The 25,479-nt window shown below is 35.5% G+C and overlaps 1 protein-coding gene across 1 annotated transcript in view; it reads left to right on the top strand.

Moving 5' to 3' along the window:
• Positions 1–344: 344 nt before the first annotated feature.
• LOC123524829 (cadherin-23-like) overlaps positions 345–25,479 on the top strand; it is a 43,562-nt gene continuing 18,427 nt past the window's right edge. Inside the window, exons 1-6 of the mRNA XM_045303337.2 lie at positions 345–399; positions 7,359–7,439; positions 17,588–17,761; positions 18,150–18,225; positions 22,770–22,936; positions 25,057–25,227. Of these exons, the coding sequence (XP_045159272.2) occupies positions 345–399; positions 7,359–7,439; positions 17,588–17,761; positions 18,150–18,225; positions 22,770–22,936; positions 25,057–25,227 (724 nt within the window). The remainder of the gene's footprint in view (positions 400–7,358; positions 7,440–17,587; positions 17,762–18,149; positions 18,226–22,769; positions 22,937–25,056; positions 25,228–25,479) is intronic.

Raw genomic sequence — 25,479 nt, forward strand, 5'->3', positions numbered from 1 at the left:
TAAATGGATTTTCAAAATATTTGCCATTGTATACCCATATTTCTCTTATTTCTATTTAATGTAAACATTAATTTTATCATGGCCTATAATTCTGAAAGGTATACAAACATGAGAAAAGGTAATTCAGTGTAAAGAGTAACTAATTATATTATACGATGTCAATTCGTGTTACTCGCACATCGCTGTTGGCAACTGTACCGTGTTCTTTCTCATAAAAAGGAACTGAATGAAATCATTTTGATCAATTTGAAAAAGAAAAGTATGTCTGATAAAAATCATTTTTATTATAATTAATTTTATATTCAACGACCAAATCGCTTAATGAAAGAAAAAAAAAATAAAGTATGTGGCGTAAGGATTTGTTTATCATTTTTGTCGCTGTAACAGGGAAATACATAGGTAAGTTATAAAACTACAACAAGTTTGAACAATTTCTTAAAAAGCAGGATATAACATATATCTAAATCAATAAAAAAAACTGTTGAACTATCTTTGCTTTGACATTTCTAATACTTCTTTTTGTGGGCAGCGAAGTGTGCCCACAGATTAACATTACCACAAAAGGTCGATGTGTCCTATCCGATTCCAAAGAACAAGTATTTCTATGTCCTCCAAAAAGTTAACGTAATTCAATTCTGTTTTAACTTTGAGAAATCTTGTGAGATTTAACTTTATCAAAAAATACATTGCTTAAGTATATATGTGTCGTAATCTTAATCTATATTTTATAACAAAAACAAAGTGTATGAAAATGAGCATGCTTGCTTTGATCACATGAACAAAACAATTCTTTATCACGTGACCAAAATAAACAATAAATAACCTACAAAATTATAACTTCAGCTCTATGGGCCTCCGTGGCCGGATGGTTAAGGTCGCTGACTTGAAATCACTTGCCCCTCATCGATTCAGGTTCGAGCCTCACTTGGGGCGTTGAATTCTTCATGTGAGGAAGCCATCCAGCTGGCTTACAGACGGTCGTTGGTTCTACCCGGGTGCCCGCCCGTGATGAAATAATGGACACCTGGGGTCTTCCTCAACCATCAAACCTTGAACGTCGCCATATGACCTTTAATTGTGTCGGTGCGACTTTAAACCCAACAAAATACTTCATCTCTGTAATCGAGGTTAAAACCGAAACATTTTAAATAAAAAAACCTCAGTTCCTGCTATAAAATTATTCAAAAGTTTTATTATTATTACAACACGTAAAAATACGAACATATGCACTTCAATTTGATTTAATTTTACATTCTAGCTGGTGTTTATGACTGACATATCATTAAAAGGTATAATTAATTTGAAAGAAACATTATTTTAAACAAGTTCGCCTGACAGTTGAAATTTGAAATCTGAACTCTGACATTGGTCATGTGATAAAGCAGAGAGTCAGCAGAAAAAAAGTAAACACACAGGTCATGTCAGGTGGTCCGAGAGCTCACGGACTTTTATTGCAACAATTGAGGCCAAAATAAGTTTATACATTTTTGAAAACAATATTTCATATCCTGCATGAAAACCCATTTCTTAAGTGTCAAAGCCGTGCCTATCTATATTTTGTTCACTTATGTTTGTGATAGGGGAGGTAAAACTCACTTGTAAAAATATTACGGGGTAGGGTAAAGTTTTCGCCTACTAGTTTTTTCACTGATTAATTACAGGAACTATCTGATTGTCAGTAAATGTATATATGTCCAACAATGACAGCAATAAGAAATTCATCAAAAAGGACTGAAGGGCAAACTGGATATTCAAGGTCAAAGGTCAGATTTATGTAAAAATCACAAAAATTGGCATATTTGAAATTCATTTTTATTCTTAATAAATAGTTTTTAATCATAAGTCACTCATCTTTATTTATGTAATGTGTGTATATCAGCCAAAATTAGAAATGCAAATTTTATTGCAAAAAGTCAGGGTCAACCCTGATAATTGAAGGTCAAAGTTCATTTTAATGCAAAAAATGTGAAAATTATTACCTTAACTTTTTCTAATCTGTTTAATATGTTTTCACTTTTTGTATGTCAGGCAAAGTCAGCAGTGCAAATGTAACCCTAAAAATACCAAGAGTAAAGCTAATATCAAGGGTCAAAGGTCAAATTTGTGTGAAAAATCGCATGAATAGCTTCCTGTTTGAAAAACAACAGATATGTATTAATCATTATAAGTAATTGCTCGTGATTTATTTAAATGTATATATGTCTCACAATATCAGTAATACAGATATCGTCTAAAATCAGACAAGTTCAAATGTAATATTAAGGGTCAAAGGTCATTTTCAAGTAAAAGAATAAAAAAAATAGCTCTTTAACTTTTCTCTTTTTAACAATATCTTGTCGATATCAGTCAATGATATCAGTTCTTTTTAATGTATATATGTTAGGCCATGTCTGGTATGCACATGTAATTTCAAAACATTCAAGTTCAATCATAATATGAAAGGTCAAAGGTCAAAAAGTGAGTAAAATGTTGCAATAATATCACCTATTTGTACATATTTTATTGTTTAAAAGTATTTGTTTTGTCATTTCAGTAACTGATCGTTGTTCATTTTACAGTATATATGTCAGACGATGTCCTAGAGGAGACAATAAGTCAAGGTCAAACTTGGTATTAAGGGCAGGGGTCATTTTTTTGTGTAAAAGATCAAAATGTAGCATACTTACTCATTACTTTGTTAAAAATAGCTTGTTGTTATTATTCACTGTTAGAAATTTATTTTAATGTATACATGTCAAGCAAGGTCAGCAATGTAGGTTTTATCCTAATAAGTCAAAGCCAGCCCTTTTTATCCAAGGTCAAAGGTCAAATTTGTGTGAAAATTCGCAAAAATAGCATTTTTGCAATGATTTTTCTTTATTGTTTTAGGGTATTTTTGTCAACACTAGTAACTGATCATTATTCATTTTCAAGTATATATAACAGGTGATATCATTCTTCCTTAATTATGAAAAATCAGTCATTGTCAAACCTGACATTAAAGGTCAAAGGAGAGGGTCTTCAAGAAACTCGCCATTATGAAAAAAATGTTTTAACAAGTTGGAGAGCAAATGAAAAAATCCTACGGCAAGTCTACACAGGCACTGTCCGGCCCATAGCAGAGTACGCATACACCTCATGGGTAACTCCTTCCAAAACCAGTACAGATAAACTGGACGAGGTTCAAAATTCAAGCCTGTAGATAATTCTCGGAGCAATGAAAACAACTCCAATAAAAGAATTGTAAAAGACATCCAACTTTGAGCCATTAGAGACAAGACGAGAGTACAAAGCTCTTGTGCAGGCATAGAAGGCAAAGAGACTTCCTTCACACCCACTCCTTTCAAAACTCGAGAGCAGAACTGAAAAAAACATACTGAAACGACAGAATCTCAACGATATCGTCAAAGAACTGCAGTAATGAAAAACAGAAGCACTGGACACAGAGGCAGAGCCGCTTGTGCCCGATGAATGGGTTCCTAGACAATGTGCTCCAAAGATCAGATTGGAGGTACCAGGAGTAGAAGAAAAGGGAGAACAACATCAGGCCCACCAACAATATTTTACGGTAGAAATGATCAATGACCGCTATCCAGCACACTCTTGGATCCAAGCATATACCGATGGATCAGCGGAAAAAGCAGTTCAGAATGCTGGAAGTGGTGCATACATCAAATTTTCTCTCACTCTCTCATCCAGTCGGCAAGAGATTCTCAGACTTTAGAGCCGAGACGCAAGCCCCCACTTCGGCCACACCCCAACTGTATGAGCGAGGAGAAGATGGACAAAATATTGTTTTCCTGACAGACTCCAAGTGAGCTCTTCAGACTCTCAGCAGGTCCATCAGACATCTTAACGAGACAGCTGCTGAAAATGTAGGCATAGCCCGAGATGAAGCTGCGGACAAACTTGCAAAGGAAGCAACCAAGGAAATACAGTTCCAAACCTCCAACTTCATACAGAGAATCTCAGATTCTGCAGAAAAACAGATTTTCGTAAGAATGGAAGAACATAAATGATGGAGGCTACCTGCCAAATCATGACAGTCTGCACAAGCTAATCAGGCACAGCCAAACAACTATCCTCCGTCAGCGCACTTGACACTGTGCCTGAGAAAACATATGAAGAAGCGGGGTGATGCAAAGACACCAAAATGCCAGTGCGGATCAAAGGAACAAATACCATTCCACATCCTGCAGAGCGGTTTCTATCTGGAAGAAGCACGCCAGGCTGTTTAGCCCATAGACATCCAAAATGAGACCAAGCTGTGGGGAGATGCCAGCGACATGCAGAAGCGGTGAAATTCACTGCCGCATCTAGTGGCAAAGCAATGCCTATCTATATTTTGTTCTGGAAATTTGATGTAGGCACCACTTGCAGCATTATGAACTGCTTTTTCCACTGTTCCATCGGTATATGCTTGGATCCAAGAGTGTGCTGGATAGCGGTCATCGATCATTTCTAGCGTAAAAGATTGTTGGTGGGCCTGATGTTGTTTTCCCTTTTCTTCTACTCCTGGTACCTCCAGTCTGATCTTTGGAGCGCATTGTCTAGGAACCCATTCATCGGGTACAAGCCTCTGTGTCTAGTGCTGCTGCCTTTCCTTTCTGCAGTTTTTTGACGATATCGTTGAGACTCTGTCGTTTCAGTATGTTCTTAGTTCTGCTCTGGAGTTTTGAGTGGAGTGGGCATGACGGTAGTCTCTTTGCTTTCTTTGCCTGCACAAGGGCTTTGTACTCTCGTCTTATCTCTAATGGCTCAAGGTTGGCTGTCTTTTCCATTTTTTCTATTGGAGTTGTTTTCATTGCTTTGAGAATTATCCTCAGACCTGAATTTTGAACCTTGTCCAGTTTATCTGTACTGGTTTTTGAAGAAGTTACTCATGAGGTGGATTCGTACTATGCTATGGGCCGTACGGTGCCTGTGTAGACTTAACGTAGGATCTATTCATTTGCTCCCCAACTTGTTAAAACATTTTTTTCATAATGGCGAGTTTCTTGAAGACCCTCTCCTTTGACCTTTAGTGTCAGGTTTGACCTTGACTAATTTTTCATAATCAATGAAGAATGATATCATCTGTTATATATACTTGAAAATGAATAATGATCAGTTACTAGTGTTGACAAAAATACCCTAAAACAATAAAGAAAAATCATTGCAAAATGCTGGGTTTTTTTTGCGAATTTTCACACAAATTTGACCTTTGACCTTGGATAAAAAGGGCTGGCTTTGACTTATTAGGATAAAATCTACATTGCTGACCTTGGTTGACATGTATACATTAAAACAAATTGTTAAAGTGAATAATAACAACAAGCTATTTTTTAACAAAGTAATGAGTAAGTATGCTACATTTTGATCTTTTACACAAAAATGACCCCTGATCTTTAATACCAGGTTTGACCTTGACATATTTTCTCTTCCATGACATTGTCTGACATATATACAGTAAAATGAACAACGATCAGTTACTGAAATGACAAAATAAATACTTTCAAACAATAAAAATATATTACAAATAGGTGATATTGTTGTAACATTTTACTCACTTTTTGACCTTTGACCTTTCATATTATGATTGAACTTTGAATGTTTTGAATTGTGCAAACCAGACATGGCCTAACATTTATACATTAAAATAAACTGATACCATTGACTAATATCGACAAGATATTGTTAAAAAGAGAAAAGTTAAAGAGCTATTTTTTTAATTCTTTATTGAAAATGACCTTTGACCCTTAATATTACATTTGAACTTGTCTGATTTTAGACGATATCTTTATTACTGACATTGTGAGACATATATACATTTAAATAAATCACGAGCAATTACTTATAATGATTATACATATCTGTTATTTTTCAAACAGGAAGCTATTCATGCGATTTTTCACACAAATTTGACCTTTGACCCTTGATATTAGCTTTACTATTGGCATTTTAGGGTTACATTTGCACTGCTGTCTTTGCCTGACATACAAACATAAAACGAATTAACTTCAGTGACTAATAATGTGAAAACAAACTAAACAGAATAGAAAAAGTTAAGGTAATTATTTTCACATTTTTTGCATTAAAATGAACTTTGACCTTCAATTATCAGGGGTGACCTTGACTTTTTGCAATAAAATTTGCATTTCTAATTTTGGCTGATATACACACATTACATAAATAAAGATGAGTGACTTATGATAACAAACTATTTTTCAAGAATAAAAATGAATTTCAAATATGCCAATTTTTGTGATTTTTGCATAAATCTGACCTTTGACCTTGAATATCCAGTTTGCCCTTCAGTCCTTTTTGATGAATTTCTTATTGCTGTCATTGTTGGACATATATACATTTACTGACAATCAAATAGTTACTGTAATTAATCAGTAAAAAAAAAAGTAGACATAAACTTTACCCTACCCCCTAATATTTTTACAAGTGAGTTTTACCTCCCCTATCACAAACATAAGTGAACAAAATATAGATAGGCACGGCTTTGACACTTAAGAAATGGGTTTTCATGCAGGATATGAAATATTGTTTCCAAAAATGTATGAACTTCTTTTGGCCTCAATTGTTGCAATAAAAGTCCGTGAGCTCTCGGACCAAGGTAACAAGGCACTTGTTTTCAATAGTGGTTTATCACACTGGCTATTTTACTGATAATCTTGCAGTTCCAGACAGATATATACTGAACAGCAAAAGAAACTATCCAGATGTATAACTGGTATATTTTGAAATAAAAAATAGATTTTTCAAACTTAAAGATCTTCACGTGATAATTTTTTAAAAATCAATCAACCGTGAAGTCAGTAGTCCCATAAAAGCCGTTTGAAAGGCTATATCTTCTGCGCGTCAGTTGCATTGTAACATCCCAACTGGGCGCTCGCGCTAAATTTGATTCAGTCGTGCGGTGCAACCAACAATATTTTTTAAACTTTATGCTGTTTTTCCGGTTAGTCAATTATCAATATTTCCAATGACAACAAAATTTCACAAAGAAAATTGTTAATTACTGGCGCACGTGAATTTCGTGTAAAACGGCTATTGTGGGACTACTGACTTCACGGTTGATTGATTTTTTAAAATTTACACGTGAAGTTCTTCAAGTGTAATGTCACATTTAATGTGATATGAAAAACACAAGTGATTTATAAATTAAAGTTTTTTAATAAAAATACCCCAGTTATAAAACTGGATAGTTTCCTTTGCTGTTTTTATTTTAATGAGCAATCCTTTGTGTACTTATAACAGTTGAAACAGTATCCATTTCATATTCCAAAACTTTGTACTTTTTATCATACCCTGCCCAGATTTTTTCTAATTTCAGAGTCTGCGTCCCCTTAACGAATGTATTACTATCTAACAAATATTTTTTCTTACAGAGTGTGCGACACTATGCGGAAATAATCACTTTGGCGCAAACAACCCTGGCGGTAAAAACAAAGAGCTTGATTCCAATTCAGGTACCGAACAATTTCACATAAAATACCAAATACATGTGTTATAACTTTCTAAAACTTGATACAACTACTTTTTATACGCCCGTTACATATTTTACGTAAATTTCGAGTCTTTGTAGGATTCCACTCTTCAATAAAAAATTCTGGTAAATGGTGTATGGTGTTTTTCCTTACAATTCACAAATTTAAGACTTTCTTGTCCGTATGACTACACCGAAAAACTAACCGATCATCTAGGAATTATGCAAGTTGTCAGAAAAAAAAAGAAATTCTAAATACTTATAATTATGACATCTTTCAATATAAGTCTGACCTTGTGTCAGCAGAAAAAAACCCATAAAAACAAAGCGATAGTAAGATTGTGTCACTTGGTTGAATAATGTCACACTCATAATCAGATCTCATAGCCCCTTCTGTAGAAATAAGGGCATGACGCCTTTTTCCCTATTGTCACAACATAACCTTGAATGTTACAAGTAGTCAGACAGATTAGGCAATCTGACTAAAGTACTTGATCTTCTAAACGAAGATCTGAGAACGACCTATTCACATTCGTCTTCTGTATATTTTGGATTTCCAGTATTGCTATTTTTATGTTATCCAATCAGACGACTTGTTCGATTGTCAAAGGATAAGAAAAATATGCGGTTATTCTAGGACTCGAACCCGGGACCCCTCGCTTACAAAGCAAGTGGCCTACCGACTGAGCTAACCGGCTATCTGATACATAACGACATAAGAATTGTAAATATCAAAAGTCAATGCTACATGTAGATTTGCAAGATGTTGCAAGCTAGGCTCTGATTGGCTAGCGAAAGAGCCGTCAGAACGAGGCAATGAATAGGTCGTTTTCAGATCCTATGCGTAGCGTAATATAGGAGATGTACTTTAGTCAGATTGACAGATTAGGTACATTTCCCTTCAATGTAGTATGAACAATTTCAATCTATTGACCGAGGCGCTATAGTTTCTTAGGGCGAATACTTTTTGAAATCACCATCTCAGGATTGCAATACTTATTCTATATATTTACAACACCAAATATAAAAACAATATCGCAAAATCATGCACTACAATATATGTACTTATTACATACTCGTTTCTATTCCCCGTTAAGTTACACTGGTACCGGAAACGTTAATATTTTTCCATACACTGACGCCTGAATTTCATATCGGGTGCATGACGTAATTCAGTGTGTGTTGTTGCACTATTGTTTTCTATTCAGTTCAGTATTGTCAATCCTATTCAGGCTATTGAACATATTTATGATATTTACATAATATTTATATATGTAGATGCGTATGTAATAAAAAGGTTATTATCTTTGCACCGGAAAACATGCACTCGTTCTTCAGCGGAAGAATATTGCGCTCCTAAAGTCGCGCAATATTTCCGCTGAAGAACTCGTGCATATTTCCCGATACAAAGTTAATAACCTATAAATATTTTATGTAGTCTCTCATATTTTCGTTGTTTTTATTTTGAAATTTTCATTGAACATTAACATGCGGTATAATTAATTCGATTCTTATCAATATTTATAAATTTAACAAATCATTATTTGTTTAAAAATGGTGTATATCATTTGGTGATTTGTCGTTGAATAAAATCATTGTTTTTGGAATTCAGATGCGAAGGAATTATATCATGAGGGTGGAGTCCGAGTGATATAACAAAACGCATTTGAACGATAAGCAATGATTTTATTCAGGAGCAAATCACTAAATGAGATATATTATTTCGATTCTAACACGTTACCAGGGATTTTAAAGCACATCCTTGACGACATCTATGAAATATTTGCCGGTTTTCTGTTGGTTTCTTTTCCAGCGCACTTTTTGCCGTTTGATGTAATGATTGTGACGTCAGAACAGCGAAATACTTAAGAAATAATAAGTTCCCAAACGTGGTTTATCGTAGAATATGTTTGTGTGTTCGGGTTTAACGTCTTTTTCAACAATTCTTCAGTCATATAAACGACGGTGTCTACTTGTTGTAGTGAGCACAATGCCCAACTTTATAGTGCTGCCTCACTGGAATATCATGCCGTAGACATGTGACATGATACCCCACCCAGACACATTATACTGACACCGGGCTGACCAGTCCCAGCACTACCCTCTTAATGCTGAGCGCCAAGCCAGGAAGCTACTAGTACCATTTTTTACGTCTTTGGTATGACGCGGCCGCACTCGAAGCGGACACTCTACCACTAGGCTACCGAGGTGGTTTTATCGTAGAATAACCCGTAGATAACCAAAACCCGAGTTTTGAGTTCTTATGCGTAAGAATATATCACGAAGGCCGCAGGCCTGAGTGATATATTGTTTCGCATAAGAACGAAAAACTCGGGTTATTCTACGATAAATCACACTTTGGAACTTATTATTTCGATTCTATCACGACATACTAGTATCAACGGTGTTAGAAAAAAAAATGGTAACTACTTTTTACGACCGTGCTATGCACCTAGATCGGATGACGTCATTGCACGCGAGTGGTTTATTGCAGAATAATCCGAGATAGATTTTGCTCTACATGTATGTAGGTTATTTGCTGGTCGTGTTAGATTGTAAAATAACACACAGTTTTCAACTTTTGTTGTTTAATAGGAAAATTGAACGGGGGTCGTATTAGAATTTATAATTATGCGATAACAAACTTTATTATATACTCATTGATAACACCATTAAGTTTCAATGTAACCTAAAATGTCAGTATTGTACTATTTTATTGACCTGTCAAAATGCATATTGATTATATGATCGGTGCACAGAATATTTAATCTTCGGTTGATTTTCGATACATTCCGTACAGTGTACGGAAAGTAACCTGCAATTAAAATAGTTAATGTTTAAAGTGTGTACACGGAGGTTCAATAGTCACGATAGCTCAGTGGTCACTGTCAGTAGCATGAAACCACGAGCTCTTAAGATCGAATCCATGCAGTATCTGTATTTTTTTCACAAACACTTTGTACATGTACATTTTTATCTAATATTTCCTCCATTGTATTTTTACAACTATTTTGACAGGTTAAAAATACAGCACAATACTAAATGTTTTCCATATCGACGTTCAAATTTCATATCGGGTGTGTGGCGTTATTTGTGACGTAAGTTTCATGTATCTTGTAGTGTTTATAAGTTCGATCACGACGATATTTTCAGTTTTATTCAGGCTCTAAGATTTGCATCGAGAAATATGCACTCGTTCTTTCTTAAATATGAAGAATATTGCAGTAGGTGCATTAGGTGCCGAAGGTCCATCACCTGACATGACTATTTCTGTGTAAGAGATATAAGGTGGTACGAGTGGTTGCACAGCGTTGCTACCAATGGCAGCAGATACCGTGGCTGGTAAATCAGACGTATCGACTGGTTCAGCTTGTAATACCCTTGCAGTATATAACTCTGCTGGTGCATAAGCTAAATCCGGTATAGCCCCCGGGTTGTACGGGCATATACCAGTTGCTAGAAATCCAGATGCTACATTTTCAGCTGTCGTGGACTCTGTCCAGGCTAACTTAAACATCTATTTCATTCAAGATTCTTCATATTTAAGATTGTCTGTCACATGTTTCAACAAATGTTGATTTCACTTCAGTTTTCTATAGAAAGTGTCGGCTGCGCAGAAAGATGCGCATAAAAAACTATAGGAATTCCCTTTAAGAGACTTGAGACGGAATAGCTGTGCACATGTCTAACAGAAGGCCCCAAAATCAAAAACATGAAATATGGACAAATAATTTACTTGTCTTGTTTTCTTGGCGTGTCAAAAGCACGAAAACTGGACAACTAAGGTATTACCACATGCAATTATGGTGACTAGTTCCCTGGATGAAGATGACTTAGCATGTACCACCTTGGATCCCTTCCTTGCCAAAACCTTGGGACACTTTGGAGATAAGGACAGACCAGTCTCGTCCATATTCCAAATAAATGGACTTTTGTCTAGTAGACTTTTTTCAACTAAGACAGATTTCAGCTGCGAAAAGTATCTGGAGATACGAAGCCTTGTCATAGACATGTGTCTCCCTGATGCTGTGGGTTCCGCAGTTCTCAGGGAGAATTCGGGGTTTCTTTGCTTCAACCCTCGCCACCATTTCTCGGACGCCACACCGTTCTTGAAGGTAACACCCACAGATTTAGCAAACTGTCCAGCAAATCTAAGGAAAGTCTCTTTGGAAAAGCCGATGCCCATATCGGCTCTTTGCAATGCAAAATTAATCAGCTCTTTCTCTTTGGCTAATGGCAAAAGAGTTGCCTTCCCCCATTTAGCACCCATCGTGATCTTTCCGGAAACCCTGTCATGTAGTGTGGTGACTGGCACGCTGTATTTCTTGGCGGCAGCTCTTATAGATAAGGTTTGTTGCCTAACCTCTTCTAATGCGCTACTTAGCGCCTCTTCCGAATACGGCTTCATTCTATATTTAAAAGAAAAAAAACAGGTATATTTGTTGTATACACGTTTCTGAATCATATTTTAAAGTCTGAAGTCTGTAGTGAAATACGTCAGTACCGTCCACATCCGGTCCGTACCGTATGGGTTTTAGGTTGTTTTCTACCTATTAAAGACTATTTATCAGCAATTAAACCAAGAGCAGGTGTGAAAACTCTGATTACTTTTGTTTAACCCTTGAGTCGAACACCCGTTCGACTCATAGGCGGATCTTGTTCGGGTCAAAGGCAAACACTCATGTGACCAAGATTAACTCTTTATTGTACTTTTCCATGGATATTTATCCTTTAAACAGAATATTTCTTATAAAATACAGTATAATTTACACAAAACATAAACAAAAAGTTCGTGCAGTAGGACTTTTTTACTTACATGTAGGTTCTCTGGTTTCGGAATCTTGAAAAAATTCAAATTTCCCGCCACGAAAACTTCGGTTGACTTAGTAAACAAGAAGCTCTCAGGAGAGAAAGATCGAGCATTGTCAGTTTCACGGAAAATGATGTAGAAAAATGCGGAAAGGATGCAAACACAACAAGAATGCACAGAGAGTGTTGGGAAAAGGGAAAGGTGGTCAAAAACGGCGCCAAAAACGTTCGACTCAACGGCAAAATCGACTCACGGGCGAATTACCCTAACGTTTTTGATAAGTTTTAGCAGTAATCAAAGGTTGATACTGGTTTATGTTGTATTGGCAAGTATCATGCCTGACAGGTATCTTGCTATTTTTGTGGTTGTGTTTTCACATCGCATTTTAGTATAAAGACAGTGTTGGTCATATAATGTAAGACAATTGACTTAGTACTGATAAGACAATATCACCTTTCAAAATTTAGCCTGGTGACCCATATTTTTTTGCCATTTTTATTTTCACAAAACAATTGTTTATACACAAGGAAAATAGGAAAAATTCTATGAAACAGTTTTTTTTTTCAAACTTTAAAAAAAAATTTTCTTTACTACGAGTATTTTTCATTGAAAAAAGTTCACAAAAGTGAATATGAAACCAGATATTTTTCCCATTTGTACGCATCATTGTAAGGATATTGTATTACAAAACATGACTGTGATATGAAATAAGTATACAATAAAATCTGTAAAAAGAATAAACCTTATTGTGCTGTCTTTATGCATACTTTGGTTGGTATCTATAAAAAAAGCAGAAATTATGAAAATGTTGAAAAATCGCTATGAGTTTCAGCAACAGTGGGTGTGTTCAAAATAATTTTTCACAAAAACAAGCCTGGTGACCCATTGTTTTTATTTGTTCATTGTTTTCAGTACAAATTTTCCTATCATATACTAGTATGTGAATTTGAAAAAAATCTATGAAAGGAAAAAAAAACTATAGGAATTCTCTTTAATAAAGCTTTAGTGAATATAATTTACGGTCCGTTCGAATAGAGAGATCACTATAACATGGAACGAATGTACCAGTAGTGTTTAAAGAGATTTTTATCAAACCTTCTGCCGCTGGCTCCAGAATAACTCTAAAATTTAACAGAGATGTTTAGATACGGTCATATTTACGCATCACAGTGTAGTAAAATAAAAAAAATGAAATGAATTAAAAAAAGTTACATATTATAATAGATGACGTCGCAGTTGTTCCGTCTGGTGAACAGAATGGCCGGTAAGCCTATTTTCATGTTAAATGCCTCAAAATATGTGCAATTTATCATATTATCTTGTTAACATATAGAAAGGAAATATAATGTAAATATAAGAAATGAAACATTCTTTCGGTATTCATGCGAAATGAACGACAGAATAGGATCGGCAAATTATAACACCGAAAAACAAAATCATTTCATTTCTTAAATACAAATCATAAAATATTCTTTTGCGCTTTACAATTACACGACACACATTTAGAACATATTCATTCAAAGTATGAACAGGATTCTAGAACTTAGATTGAGACATATATAAATACCATTTTATACAACTACATGTACTGATATTTTGTATTTAACAAGGATACACTCGATGAAACTTAACTAAGCAAATGTGTTTACAATTTTGATCTAAAGCTGGCATCAGACAGAATGTCTTTTAGATATCTAGGTAGATTGTTCGACCATTTGGGACCAACCGCGGCCATAGATCTATCTTCCAATATTTATTCGCCGTCTAGGGGTGTAAAAGTTAGTGTCGTTTTGTGATCGTAGTCTGTACCGTTGTCGAGTAGGTACAAACATTTCCCTCAGATATACTGGAGCTGTACCACTGATAACACGGAAGACTATTACTGCGACTTTGAACATGACTCTAAGTTTCATAAGTTCGGCATTTGGTTGTTAGTAGAAACTACTCAAGCGGCATGATTTTGGACTCGCTGTAGGTAAATAAACAGTTGCAGAAGTCAATGTGGGAATGAACCGATCCATGCACTGATGATTCAGTTGACTTGATTTGAATCAGTATCGGGATATCGATGGTATAGGTCCACCATGACTTCGATTGTTACTTGACTTTGATCTATGGTTTCCAAAAGACCATTTTACATTTTCAGCATTGTTGTTTCAATCCCGTGGTATTTTCTACAGGCACTTTGGTAAGCTGGGAGGAGAATCGTAGCTTCAATATGCCAATTGATTTGGTTTAGTGCAGCTTTTTCAAAAATTATGGAGAGGAATGTAAAATTTGACACCGGGCGATAGGTATGTTGTTCCAGTGGGAGCTTCAACAAAGGTAGAATCACAGCACTTTTGCACTCCTCAGGGAACACTCCAGATAGCATTGATCTATTTACAATTTCAGTGACAATGGAAGCAAGTTCTGAAAAATCCTCCTTTACTATTTTAGTTGGAATCACATCATGTTCACATGATGCATAATTATACAAGTTTTAAAATATCATTTTCGGACAGTGGTTTGAATGCAGTAAATGTATTTATAATCACACGTGGATAAGTGTAGGAAAAATAACCATTGATGGGTTTTTCCATGATCATTTTCAACTTGATCATGTTATCGGCTTAGTATCGTAGAAAGTTATTTGCCAAAGGTACAGATACTTCACTTGTGTGTAATGGAAGCGGTCACTTGCAGAATATATGCCGTTTTAAACAATGTCTAAGGGAAGACGCAAAAACGGAAACACGAAAACTCGGCAAATAAAGTATTTGTCGTATTTTCGTATCGGCGGGGCAAAAACATGAAATCATGAAAACACATCAAACAAACTATTTGTCAATTCTTCGTGCCAGCGAGATTAAAACACGAAAGCTCGAGGTTTCGTGTTGCCGTGTTTTCGCTTCGCCATTACGTAAACACGACATGGCAGATATCAGTCACTATAGATAGCCAGACAATTCATCCGGAGTTGTACTAACGCATTTTGTACTCGGCGAGTTTTGACTTCACCAAAACCCGTTGAAAAGATGCACACGATAGAGATGGAGCCTATCCAAAAGTGTTCGTTTATTTTCTGAATTTACCAAACACTGAAGTAAACATCAAAGCAGTGATCAAACTGGAAGGAAAATCTACATAGGCAGAAAAAATTACTTATATTTGTTTAATTATTTGTTATAAACATAGAAAATTAACAGTATTCTCATGACTTTTGTATTAAAGAATTGTTGTGTAAGTCGTTCTAAGGCTCTGCTTGAAAGTTAAGTATTGCATCAAAATATGAAATGCACCAATTTCAGTCAAGAAATTGTACGACTTAAACCATAACCTCAAATCCCATTCTTAAATTCTAGTTTGTTTAGTTCTGCCCATTGCTTTCTCGTTTGGGGCAAACCCTTTACTTTACCTGGGGACCAAACTCATGGAGGCTGGTCATACAAGACCGTCAGAATACATTAAAATACACATGAGTTCATCTCAAACTTCTGCGTCTATATTCAGCGTCTAAATTTTAACTTTCAATCGCTCTTCATGGAATTACACGCCTCAACACGTGTATCATTGAAGGTTCCATGTTCACCGCCGTTTGAATTCATCCATCTGCGGATGTCTCTAAATTGCTTTTTTTTTACTTTTAGCATGTGTAAATGTTGAGTTCTGCTCAACCCGGGGCTAGAGGGCGTGGACGGTAGCATGCATTTCCACTACCGTCCACGAACAGGCTCAATCAAACCGAGGCTGCAACACTTTCGTTTTTGTCGTGTTGAGTGACCTGTGAAGTTTCCACTTTTCTCTATTTTAAAATAATTATTATTACAAATATTTATATTTATGCCTTATATCTAAAGGTACAAACTCATAGTATGGGTAATTTGGGTTACATAAATGTAAAATGTATATCTTAAAACAAAAGTAACAAAAATTAAACATGGTATTACATAATTATGTACTACGTTTTCATGTAGTTGTCTTCATAATTTTATATATACACACTTGTTAAAAAAATATGTTAGCCAATACAATTAAAGGAAACGGTAAAAAAACAATATTTGATATTTATATTTCACAACGGAAATGACAATGAGACTTTCTACTGATCTGGGTGTAAAATGTGTGATACTGGTGTTCGAAGCATTAACAAGCATTAGAAATGTCTTCACTCCAACCATTTTAACATTTCCACAATTTTCGTAAATCATGTTCCTGGTTACAAGCTGGTCATACAAGACCGTCAGAATACATTAAAATACACATGAGTTCATCTCAAACTTCTGCGTCTATATTCAGCGTCTAAATTTTAACTTTCAAGCAATAACTGAAAAAGAACTGTATAGCCCTTCACGAAAGCCTGATGTCCCAGGGAACTAGTCTGTTTAGCTTTTGATTGCTCGAATAGTATATGAGACATTGTCATAAAACGATTTTAGGGCCTTATTCGTACGCCCATTTCATTGTCTACACGGTTTTTACAAAAGGTTCTCCAGCTGAAACGGCCAGATACTTTTTAAAGTCTACAAAAGCAGCTAAGGCTGACAGCTTGGAAATTATTTGTGCTTTAATTTGAAAATGTCAAATGATTAGTAGTATTACGGGATTTTCTGAATCTTTTGCGTTATTTCACTAAAAAAGCTCTAACTCTGTCAAGTCAGACATTAATAGTTTAGAATCTGACAATAAGAATACATTTTGATGCCCGAATGGTTGCTTTGTAAAAATGCGAAAACAACTAAGTGGTCATTTTTATACAATGTAATATGTTAAGGTAGCAATTGCAGGTCAGAGATTTGAGTTTGTATATTTATTTCAGTAAAGACCTCAAGATAAACCAACAGTGAACATTAAATTAATACAGTAATTCGTTCCAACGATTCGGAAGTATAACATAAGTTACTTGGTAAAGGAAATACAATAATTGGCCTTGTCGTAAGAGCAACAGAATCAGACTAATATTGCAGTTTCAAACTCCGATTTACAAGAAAGCTCATAATAACTAGAATGACTTATATGTGTGCCAATGTGACGCCTGCTTTGTTTGTTTTATTTTTGCGTGCTAGCACATGCCGAAACAACATGATGGAAACCTAAAACTTTCAGTATGGCCCCTTGGCGAGCATGAAAGGACAACGCAACGACATGTGTTACATAAGCCGAACGAGCATCACCTCGACAACGAAATATCCTTACTAAGCCACCATAAAAGTAAATTATTTGACTTAATGAAAGTAAGTGATACAGTTTCAACGATGTTTGATTATTGACTCTGACACTATTGTTTCTTCAGAGTTCGGTAGTTTAATGAACTCTGAAATTATTATTGCTTTTTATTTAAGATTTTGGATATCTGATGAGCGATTCGAACAACATTGTTGACTGTTGTGGAATAGTAGACAGATGGCAAGCAAATTTTGGTGGCGTATCTGGGTCTCGAACAATCTTCTTCCAGGTGTGGCGACTCACCTCCGGCTCTACTTATGAACTTGTTGGCCAGAATTCTAAGACCGTCAGTAGGTGTTTTGATATTCAAAAACTAAGAAATTATAAGTCCAGAACTCAAAGATCGTCAATAGGTGTTTTGATATTTAAAAAACTAGGAAATTGTAAATCCGTTTACTTATACTATTGTGACAATCTTCAAAGTATCTGTTTCAGACCATGTCCAAGGCAGACCATGTCAAAGGCAGATCATGTCCAAGGCAGACCATGTCCAAGGCTTGGAGACGGGTTTAAAGTTTAAAATTCAACTTTGTCATATACATTTTTGAGGACTGCTTAGATTTGGAGGTTTCAACTACATTTTAAATATTCAAACTCGGCTTTATACCTTTGCCATAAATTCGGCAACCCCATGCCTAAATATTACAATTGTAAGAGAATACTGTATTTTCGTTTAAGCGGCAGACGGTGAGCAAGAGGAGAACGTTGCCCAAGCAGACCGAATAACAGTAAAGTCTGGTGACAAATGGGGCTGGTAAGTATTCTCGCGGCCAACCGAGGCATTTCAACAGCGAAATATGTACGTACATTTAATACATGTTTAAGTTCAGAAGAGAGACACATCATATGTTACAATGCTAATTGTACAAAACTTTCAGTTGGAGAAATAGTTTTTTTTACATTGCTTATCATATTCAGTACAGGCGGAAGTCTGATTTCGAAACCAAGGAATTGAAACTAACTGGATCGTATTAAGACTGACACACTCCAAACTCGACCTACTGTGTTCAGTGTATAATCCACCATCTGCTCAGAACTGTTTAACATACAGATTGATAACGCTATGCATACAGGCTTTGAATTGTACATAATGGCTGACATGAATAGGTATCATTCAAAGGATGTTAAACAATCAAATGATAAAAATGAGCTCACATTCTACGTAACTTACACCAGGTAATACAAAGAATCCAACGAGGGTAACAGCTCATACATTTTCATTGATTAATTATATCTATAGTAACAACACAAACCATATAAATGAGTCTTTTATCGCTGATATCTCCATTAGTGATCACTATCCTATTTACTTTACAAGAGGCACAGGTGAAACGAAGTGAAAAGAAATCAACAAACTGTAACTAAATACAGATCATATAAACATTTTCGCGAATCCGACTTTCTGGAAGGGTTATCTAAAGAACTATCAGAGATAAAATTACAGCTAGGTAATCCAAATCACAACTTTGAAATATTGAACAAAAATTGTACTTTCAAGATACTTGTAGTCATGCACTCATTAAAAATAAAAGAATTAAAAGGAAACTAAATCAGATTGGCTAAACAAGGATATTACCTTTGCACAAAAGAAAAGACGTTACTATTACTATTATAAAATAAAAATAATGGTGGGAATATAATTACTGACGGAATCAAACTAAACCCTTATTAGGAAAAGTAATCAAACTTTCTTTACAAATTCCATAAATAACAATAAAGATAACTCATACCTTTAGAAACATATTAATGATATCTATGGAAAAGGTGGTCAAAATTCTATTTCACAAAGTCTTGATATTGATGGGTGCAAGATAGAAGATTTAGAAAGTATCAAAACTTTTCAATGATATAGAATCGAAGAAAACCAAAGGTGTTGATAGTCTTAGCCCAAAAGTATGGAAGCGTCCTGGTGCAAGCAGAGAGATTTAAATTTGTCTTACATACGACTTACTATCTCCTACGTAGGACTTAGTATCTCCTACGTAGGACATAGTATCTCCTACGTAGTACTTCGTATCTCCTACGTAGGAGATATTAAGTACTACGTAGGAGTTATTATCTCCTACGTAGGACTTAGTATCTCCTACGTAGAACTTAATATCTCCTACGTAGGACATAGTATTTCCTACGTAGGAATTAGTATCTCCTACGTAGGACATAGTATCTCCTACGTAGGACTTAGTAACTCATACGTAAGGGTTCCTATTTTGGGGCGCTACAGCGTTCTGTGGTCCTACTCGCGTTTCCGGTACATGTGTTAATTGAACATTGCTGGTTGACTTTTTAATTCCGTGCTGATAAATGGCATTTATTGCAATATTTGATTTATTTTCTAAACTGTTTACATTCTTGTATTTTATGTGTTGTCTCGAGAAGGTGCTTAAATAAATAACCTTTCATTGCAATCAGTAAAATATCTCTTAACCACTGTTTCTAACCAATAACAAAGAATGAATTTATATAGACCTGATTGCTTGACATGATTATCAATGTTCTATAACATTTCGTTAGTTTCAACTAGTCAATTATTCTTTTATCTAGTCACTCTGATAAAACAAATTGTAAATGTTATTTCGCATGAAATTAGCTCTTATATTAAAAAATAGCCTCTACTGTGAAGAGCGATAAAGGGGAATAAATCATGTTTACCAAGTTACTCGTCCTTAATTTCTTCTCTCTAGGCATACACTTAACAAAACAAAGGATAACCAGATTTAAAGACTGAAACCTACAAATTTTGTGATATTCGGTAATTAAAAGATTTTACTGTCCAAAAAATGCTTCACTTTATTTAAATACTATTCTATTCTTCCTCTTTTTCACAACATATACATTATATAGAAGATACACACACCATGTAAAAGAAAGCATAACCGTCGGACCACAAGTTGATTTGACATTAGTTTTTCGGAACACTACAGACTCGCATCAATCGTTAGAGTCATTAAATGTAAATCACTTTCCTCTCTGATACCACTTTCTGAAAATAAAATTAATACCTCTTACCTCTGACTCTAACGACTGGACAAATGCGATCTGAGCTAGGCAGTTTTCATCCCAGCTATAATCATTAGAGATCATTGCAAATGTGTTCATGATGTAACATAACCCTTGATTGACTCCAGTGCCCTGGATCATAGAATATCCTTTATGACCTTCACAGTCTGTATAATGAAGTACCTTTTATTACCAGATGAATGGGAGAGGTGTTAATGAACTTTGTATCTTAATAAACTTCATAAATGTATCATCTTTAATATGCAAATAAAGTAGAAATGAGTGTTTGAAACAAAAAAGTATCAATAGTTTATTATCATGTTAAATCATGCTTTAGATGCAGTTACAGTAATTTCCTGTAACTAGTTAATGCTTGACCTGAATGTAGAAAAAGAAAATTGAGCCGTGCCATGAGAAAACCAACATAGTGGCTTTGTGACCAACATGGATCCAGACCAGCCTGTGCATCCGCACAGTCTGGTCAGGATCCATGCTGTTCACTAATGGTCTCTCTAATTGCAATAGGCTTTAAAAGCGAACGGCGTGGATCCTGACCAGACTGCGCGGATGCTCAGGCTGGTCTGGATCCATGCTGGTCGCAAAGCCACTATGTTGGTTTTCTCATGGCGCAGCTCAAATGATGATAACACCTAATAAATATTGATTATTAAAGGCACTGTCTTTGAGATCATACGACAACAGAAAAAAAGAGAAATTTTAGGTACCAGTATCAAGAAATTAATGCTAATACCGCTTAAGAAAGCTTTGAATAAATTACTGACAGATTATATGTTGTTGAAACACATGAGAACTAGTTGTCTTAACTATCTTTTACACTGGAAATTGAAAAGCGTTTGTAACGTTTTACTGAGGTAAACTGCCTAATTATTATATATCTACATTCAAGGGTCATTGTATACATATTCCTCCGTGGTGTATATTGTTAAAGATAGCAGGAAAATTTTCATTGCCGTGGCGGCCCGGGTTCGATTCCCGGCTCTGGCATCTTTTTTCCTTGATTGAGTAGATTAAGGATAGTTTAGAAATAAAAACTTGAATTTTAATGTCCATAGTATGTATGACCGAACTTCAATTTTAAAGAAAGACCATTTTTAGCCAAAATTTGTAGGTCAGTGCCTTTACTGAGAGAAAGTTTATTAATCAAATCACACAATCGGTCAAAACAATAACTTGCGATAATTATATTTAGTAACTTTCATGATATACTTTAATCATACTTTTGAACTCTCTACATAATTTCAAGAGAAGCCTCCATAGCCGAATGGTAAAGGTTCGAAACCTCACATGACATGTTTCAATTCTTCATGCTCATATACTGCCCGGTTGGCTTATGGAATGTCGGCGGTTGTAACCTGATGTCTGCCCATGCCTGGAGCAATGCCTAGAAGTGCACCTTGTGGGTAGCGCAGTGTGACTATACCCAAACTACGTAGTCCCCCCAAATATACAAAAAAACAACAAAAAAAACAACAAGAAACAACAACAACAAAATAAAATGTTCAAAAATATCTATTAAAACAAATTTATTGACTACTTCATCTGACAAATTCAGAACTTGATCAAATGTGTCTTTAGTTCATACTTACGAAGTTTGTGTGAGACATTGAAAGAAGGGAGATGTTTAATTATTTACAAATATGTAATCTACCGGTATCAGCTAATCAGATAATCCTTACTAAATAATAGTACACACGAGTATATTGTTCCACTGCGCATGCTTGAGTGTCTTTTAGTCAGTGACATACGTACGAGTTACTAACTCCTACGTAGGAGATACTTAGTACTACGTATGAGATACTAACTCCTACGTAGGAGATACTAAGTCCTACGTAGTACTTAATATGTCCTACGTAGGAGATACTATGTCCTACGTAGGAGATATTAAGTCCTACGTAGGAGATACTATGTCCTACGTAGGAGATATTAAGTCCTACGTAGGAGATACTATGTCCTACGTAGGAGATATTAAGTCCTACGTAGGAGATACTAAGTCCTACGTAGGAGATACTATGTCCTACGTTGGAGATGGAGATACTAAGTCCTACGTAGGAGATACTATGTCCTACGTAGGAGATACTAACTCCTACTTAGGAGATAGTAAGTCGTACGTATGACAAATTTAAATCTCTCTGCTGGCACCAGGACGCTTCCTTCATTATTTCGTTAAACAGGTACATCGTCAGTAAGCCAGATTTGTCTAGCGTAAGTAACTTTATAAATACTGTATACATGTGTTAGCGTTTTATGCTGCATATGTTTTAATTATGGGAATATATTCAGGTGGTCGCAAGGTAGCGATATCATCAAGTACAAAAATGGTGGAGATCAGGATGACGATAATTGGCTGCTGCAACTGAGTTCACATTCTGTCGGCGACACACAAAACTGGGGCAGTCACTCTGACCAAGACGAACGTTCCTATGGAATAAGGATGGACGTTCTACCGAGTAAATATAACTTGTAGAAAATGGATTTTTTGTTTATATTATTGATCGTGGTATAAAATGAACTGTAGGCGTATTCTTTATACCTTAATCTTTTTACAGGAGCTTCATTTTTTAATTCGGTATTCAGTTTTCGGAGCTAACCTTTTGAACTCTTCCTTTACTACCGGTTTAGATATTGATAACAGCAAAAGAATATCACTTTCATGCTTAAAACATTTCGGAAACGTTTTCATCTTTATTATTTAAATATTTAATATATTTTGACTTTGAATTCGGGTTCATATTCTTTCTGCATATTTTCATTTCTTATACCTTAAAAAGTTTTATCGTGAAAGGGAAACTCCTTGTTGCTTTTCAAAGTTTTCCCCGATTGGGTATAAAGGAATCGGATCCTCTTATTCCTAATTCGAATGAGAAGTCGAGTGTCCTATTATTCATTAAGCGCGATTTTTACCTTTACAAATTTGAGAGACTTAGAGAATATTAGTATTAATGTATCAGCGTCTCGCTTCACAAAAACAATTGTAACTTTAATAACAGGATTCCCCTTTAAACCCTTTTTTGCGACAAACTGAATTGTAAGAACTCCCATTCCCATAAATAATTGTTTTAACAGAATGATATATTGCATGACTGAACATACCATTTGCTTAAGGTATGGTACAGAATTACGGAATCGGCCGCAGTTAACTTATTGCTTTTTAAACCGGAGGTGCACTGCGTTTATGTTGGTAATGGGTCAACTAGCGTTTTGACATTTTGTTTTAAAACGTAATGTAGTTGTATGCAAATAGAAGCTACACTGTAGGCAAAACATGAAAACATTGCAAGTTATAGATCAACTTTATTGTACCCCCCGACAACAAAGTTGTAAGTGGGGTATACTGGTTTCAGGTTGTCTGTCTGTGTATCTGTCCGTCTGTCCGTCTGTCTGTCCGTAGACACAATCATGTGCGCACCATCTCTCCTCATCACCTTGACACAAGTTAATGAAACTTCACACAAGTGATCAGTAACAACAATAGTTGTGCATGGGGCATGTTAGGTTCTTCCAGAAAACAAAACTTGCAGAGTTATGGGACTTTGTTTTTTGTTACTATACTATATACATAGACACAATCTTGTGCGCACCATCTCCCCTCATCCAGTTGACACAATTTAATGAATGAAACTTCACACAAGTGATCAGTAACAACAGTAGTTGTGCATGGGGCATGTTAGGTTCTTTCAGAAAATAATTTGCAGAGTTACGGGACTTTGTTTTTTGTTACTATACTATATACATAGACACAATCTTGTGCGCACCATCTCTCCTCATTCCCTTGACACAATTTAATGAAACTTCACACAAGTGATCAGTGACAACAGTAGTTGTGCATGGGGCATGTTAGGTTCTTTCAACGACAAAAATTGCAGAGTTATGGGAGTTTGTTTCTTGTTATCATACTACGTACATACAGTCTGCATATGCAGTCTTGTGCGCGCCTAATCTTCCGAACCCTTACACACAATTTAATGAAACTTCACACAAGTGATCAGTACTAACCCTAGTTGTGCATGGTGCATGTTACGTTCTTTTAGATAAAATATTCTGTGTTATGAAATATTAACCATTCTGAAAATCACGAGTTCAGTGCTTTAAGTAATACTTTTGTGGGCTTAAAGTGATCAGTTATTTCATGTTTTGAAACAATTTTTCCTGTCTGAGAGGTAATCTTGTTACAGGGTAATTACATAGGGCATAGTTATGTGACTTTGTTTTTTGTTACTATACTGTATACATACAGTCTATATACATACAGTCTACATAATTATGCAATCGTGTGTGATTCAAATTGCAATGTACTGTGTCAGTGCATGCTGGGGGTACATTCATCACCTTTAGTGATAGCTCTAGTTTTAGCTAGTAACAATACGGCGGAAAAGTCACGCCTCGCTAATTGATGTTGAATTTTAACCAATAATATTTTGTGTTACTGATTATCAAACTGTTTGCTAAAGTGAGTCTGACATGGCGACAACATGCCATAGTGAGTAAACTATGCGCAGCGTAAAAATGATATGTATAATTATATTTTAGAAGTTAATTTCTCATTTCATTCAATACAAGTACATTTCAGACAATGCTCCACACTTCACGAACTTACCTGACACGGCCTCCATCACTGCTTCAACAGCTTCCGGTACTTCAATTTTTGATGTTAGCATTGACGATATTGACACGGACGATGTGAGTACATTGAGCGTATCTATGACAGCGAACTCGGACTACAGTTTTGATCCGTCAACGTGTAAGTTTTCACCGTGTCACCGGTCATATTGTCATTCAAGAAATTATACAGCAGATATTTCGTTTGATATTGATACCGATACCGGTACTAAGGAATCTTACTTTGTAATATTTTAATCTGACTTAAATTTGTACCGGTCGCATACGAAGACCTGTAATTACTATTCTTCGATTCCGGAACCGACTTTTCAATAACTTCAGCACCACGTTTATGTCTTTCACAAAATCGTATACAATTAAGTACATGTTTATA

This window comes from Mercenaria mercenaria, chromosome 1, assembly GCF_021730395.1.
Source record: "Mercenaria mercenaria strain notata chromosome 1, MADL_Memer_1, whole genome shotgun sequence".
NCBI lineage: Eukaryota > Metazoa > Mollusca > Bivalvia > Venerida > Veneridae > Mercenaria > Mercenaria mercenaria.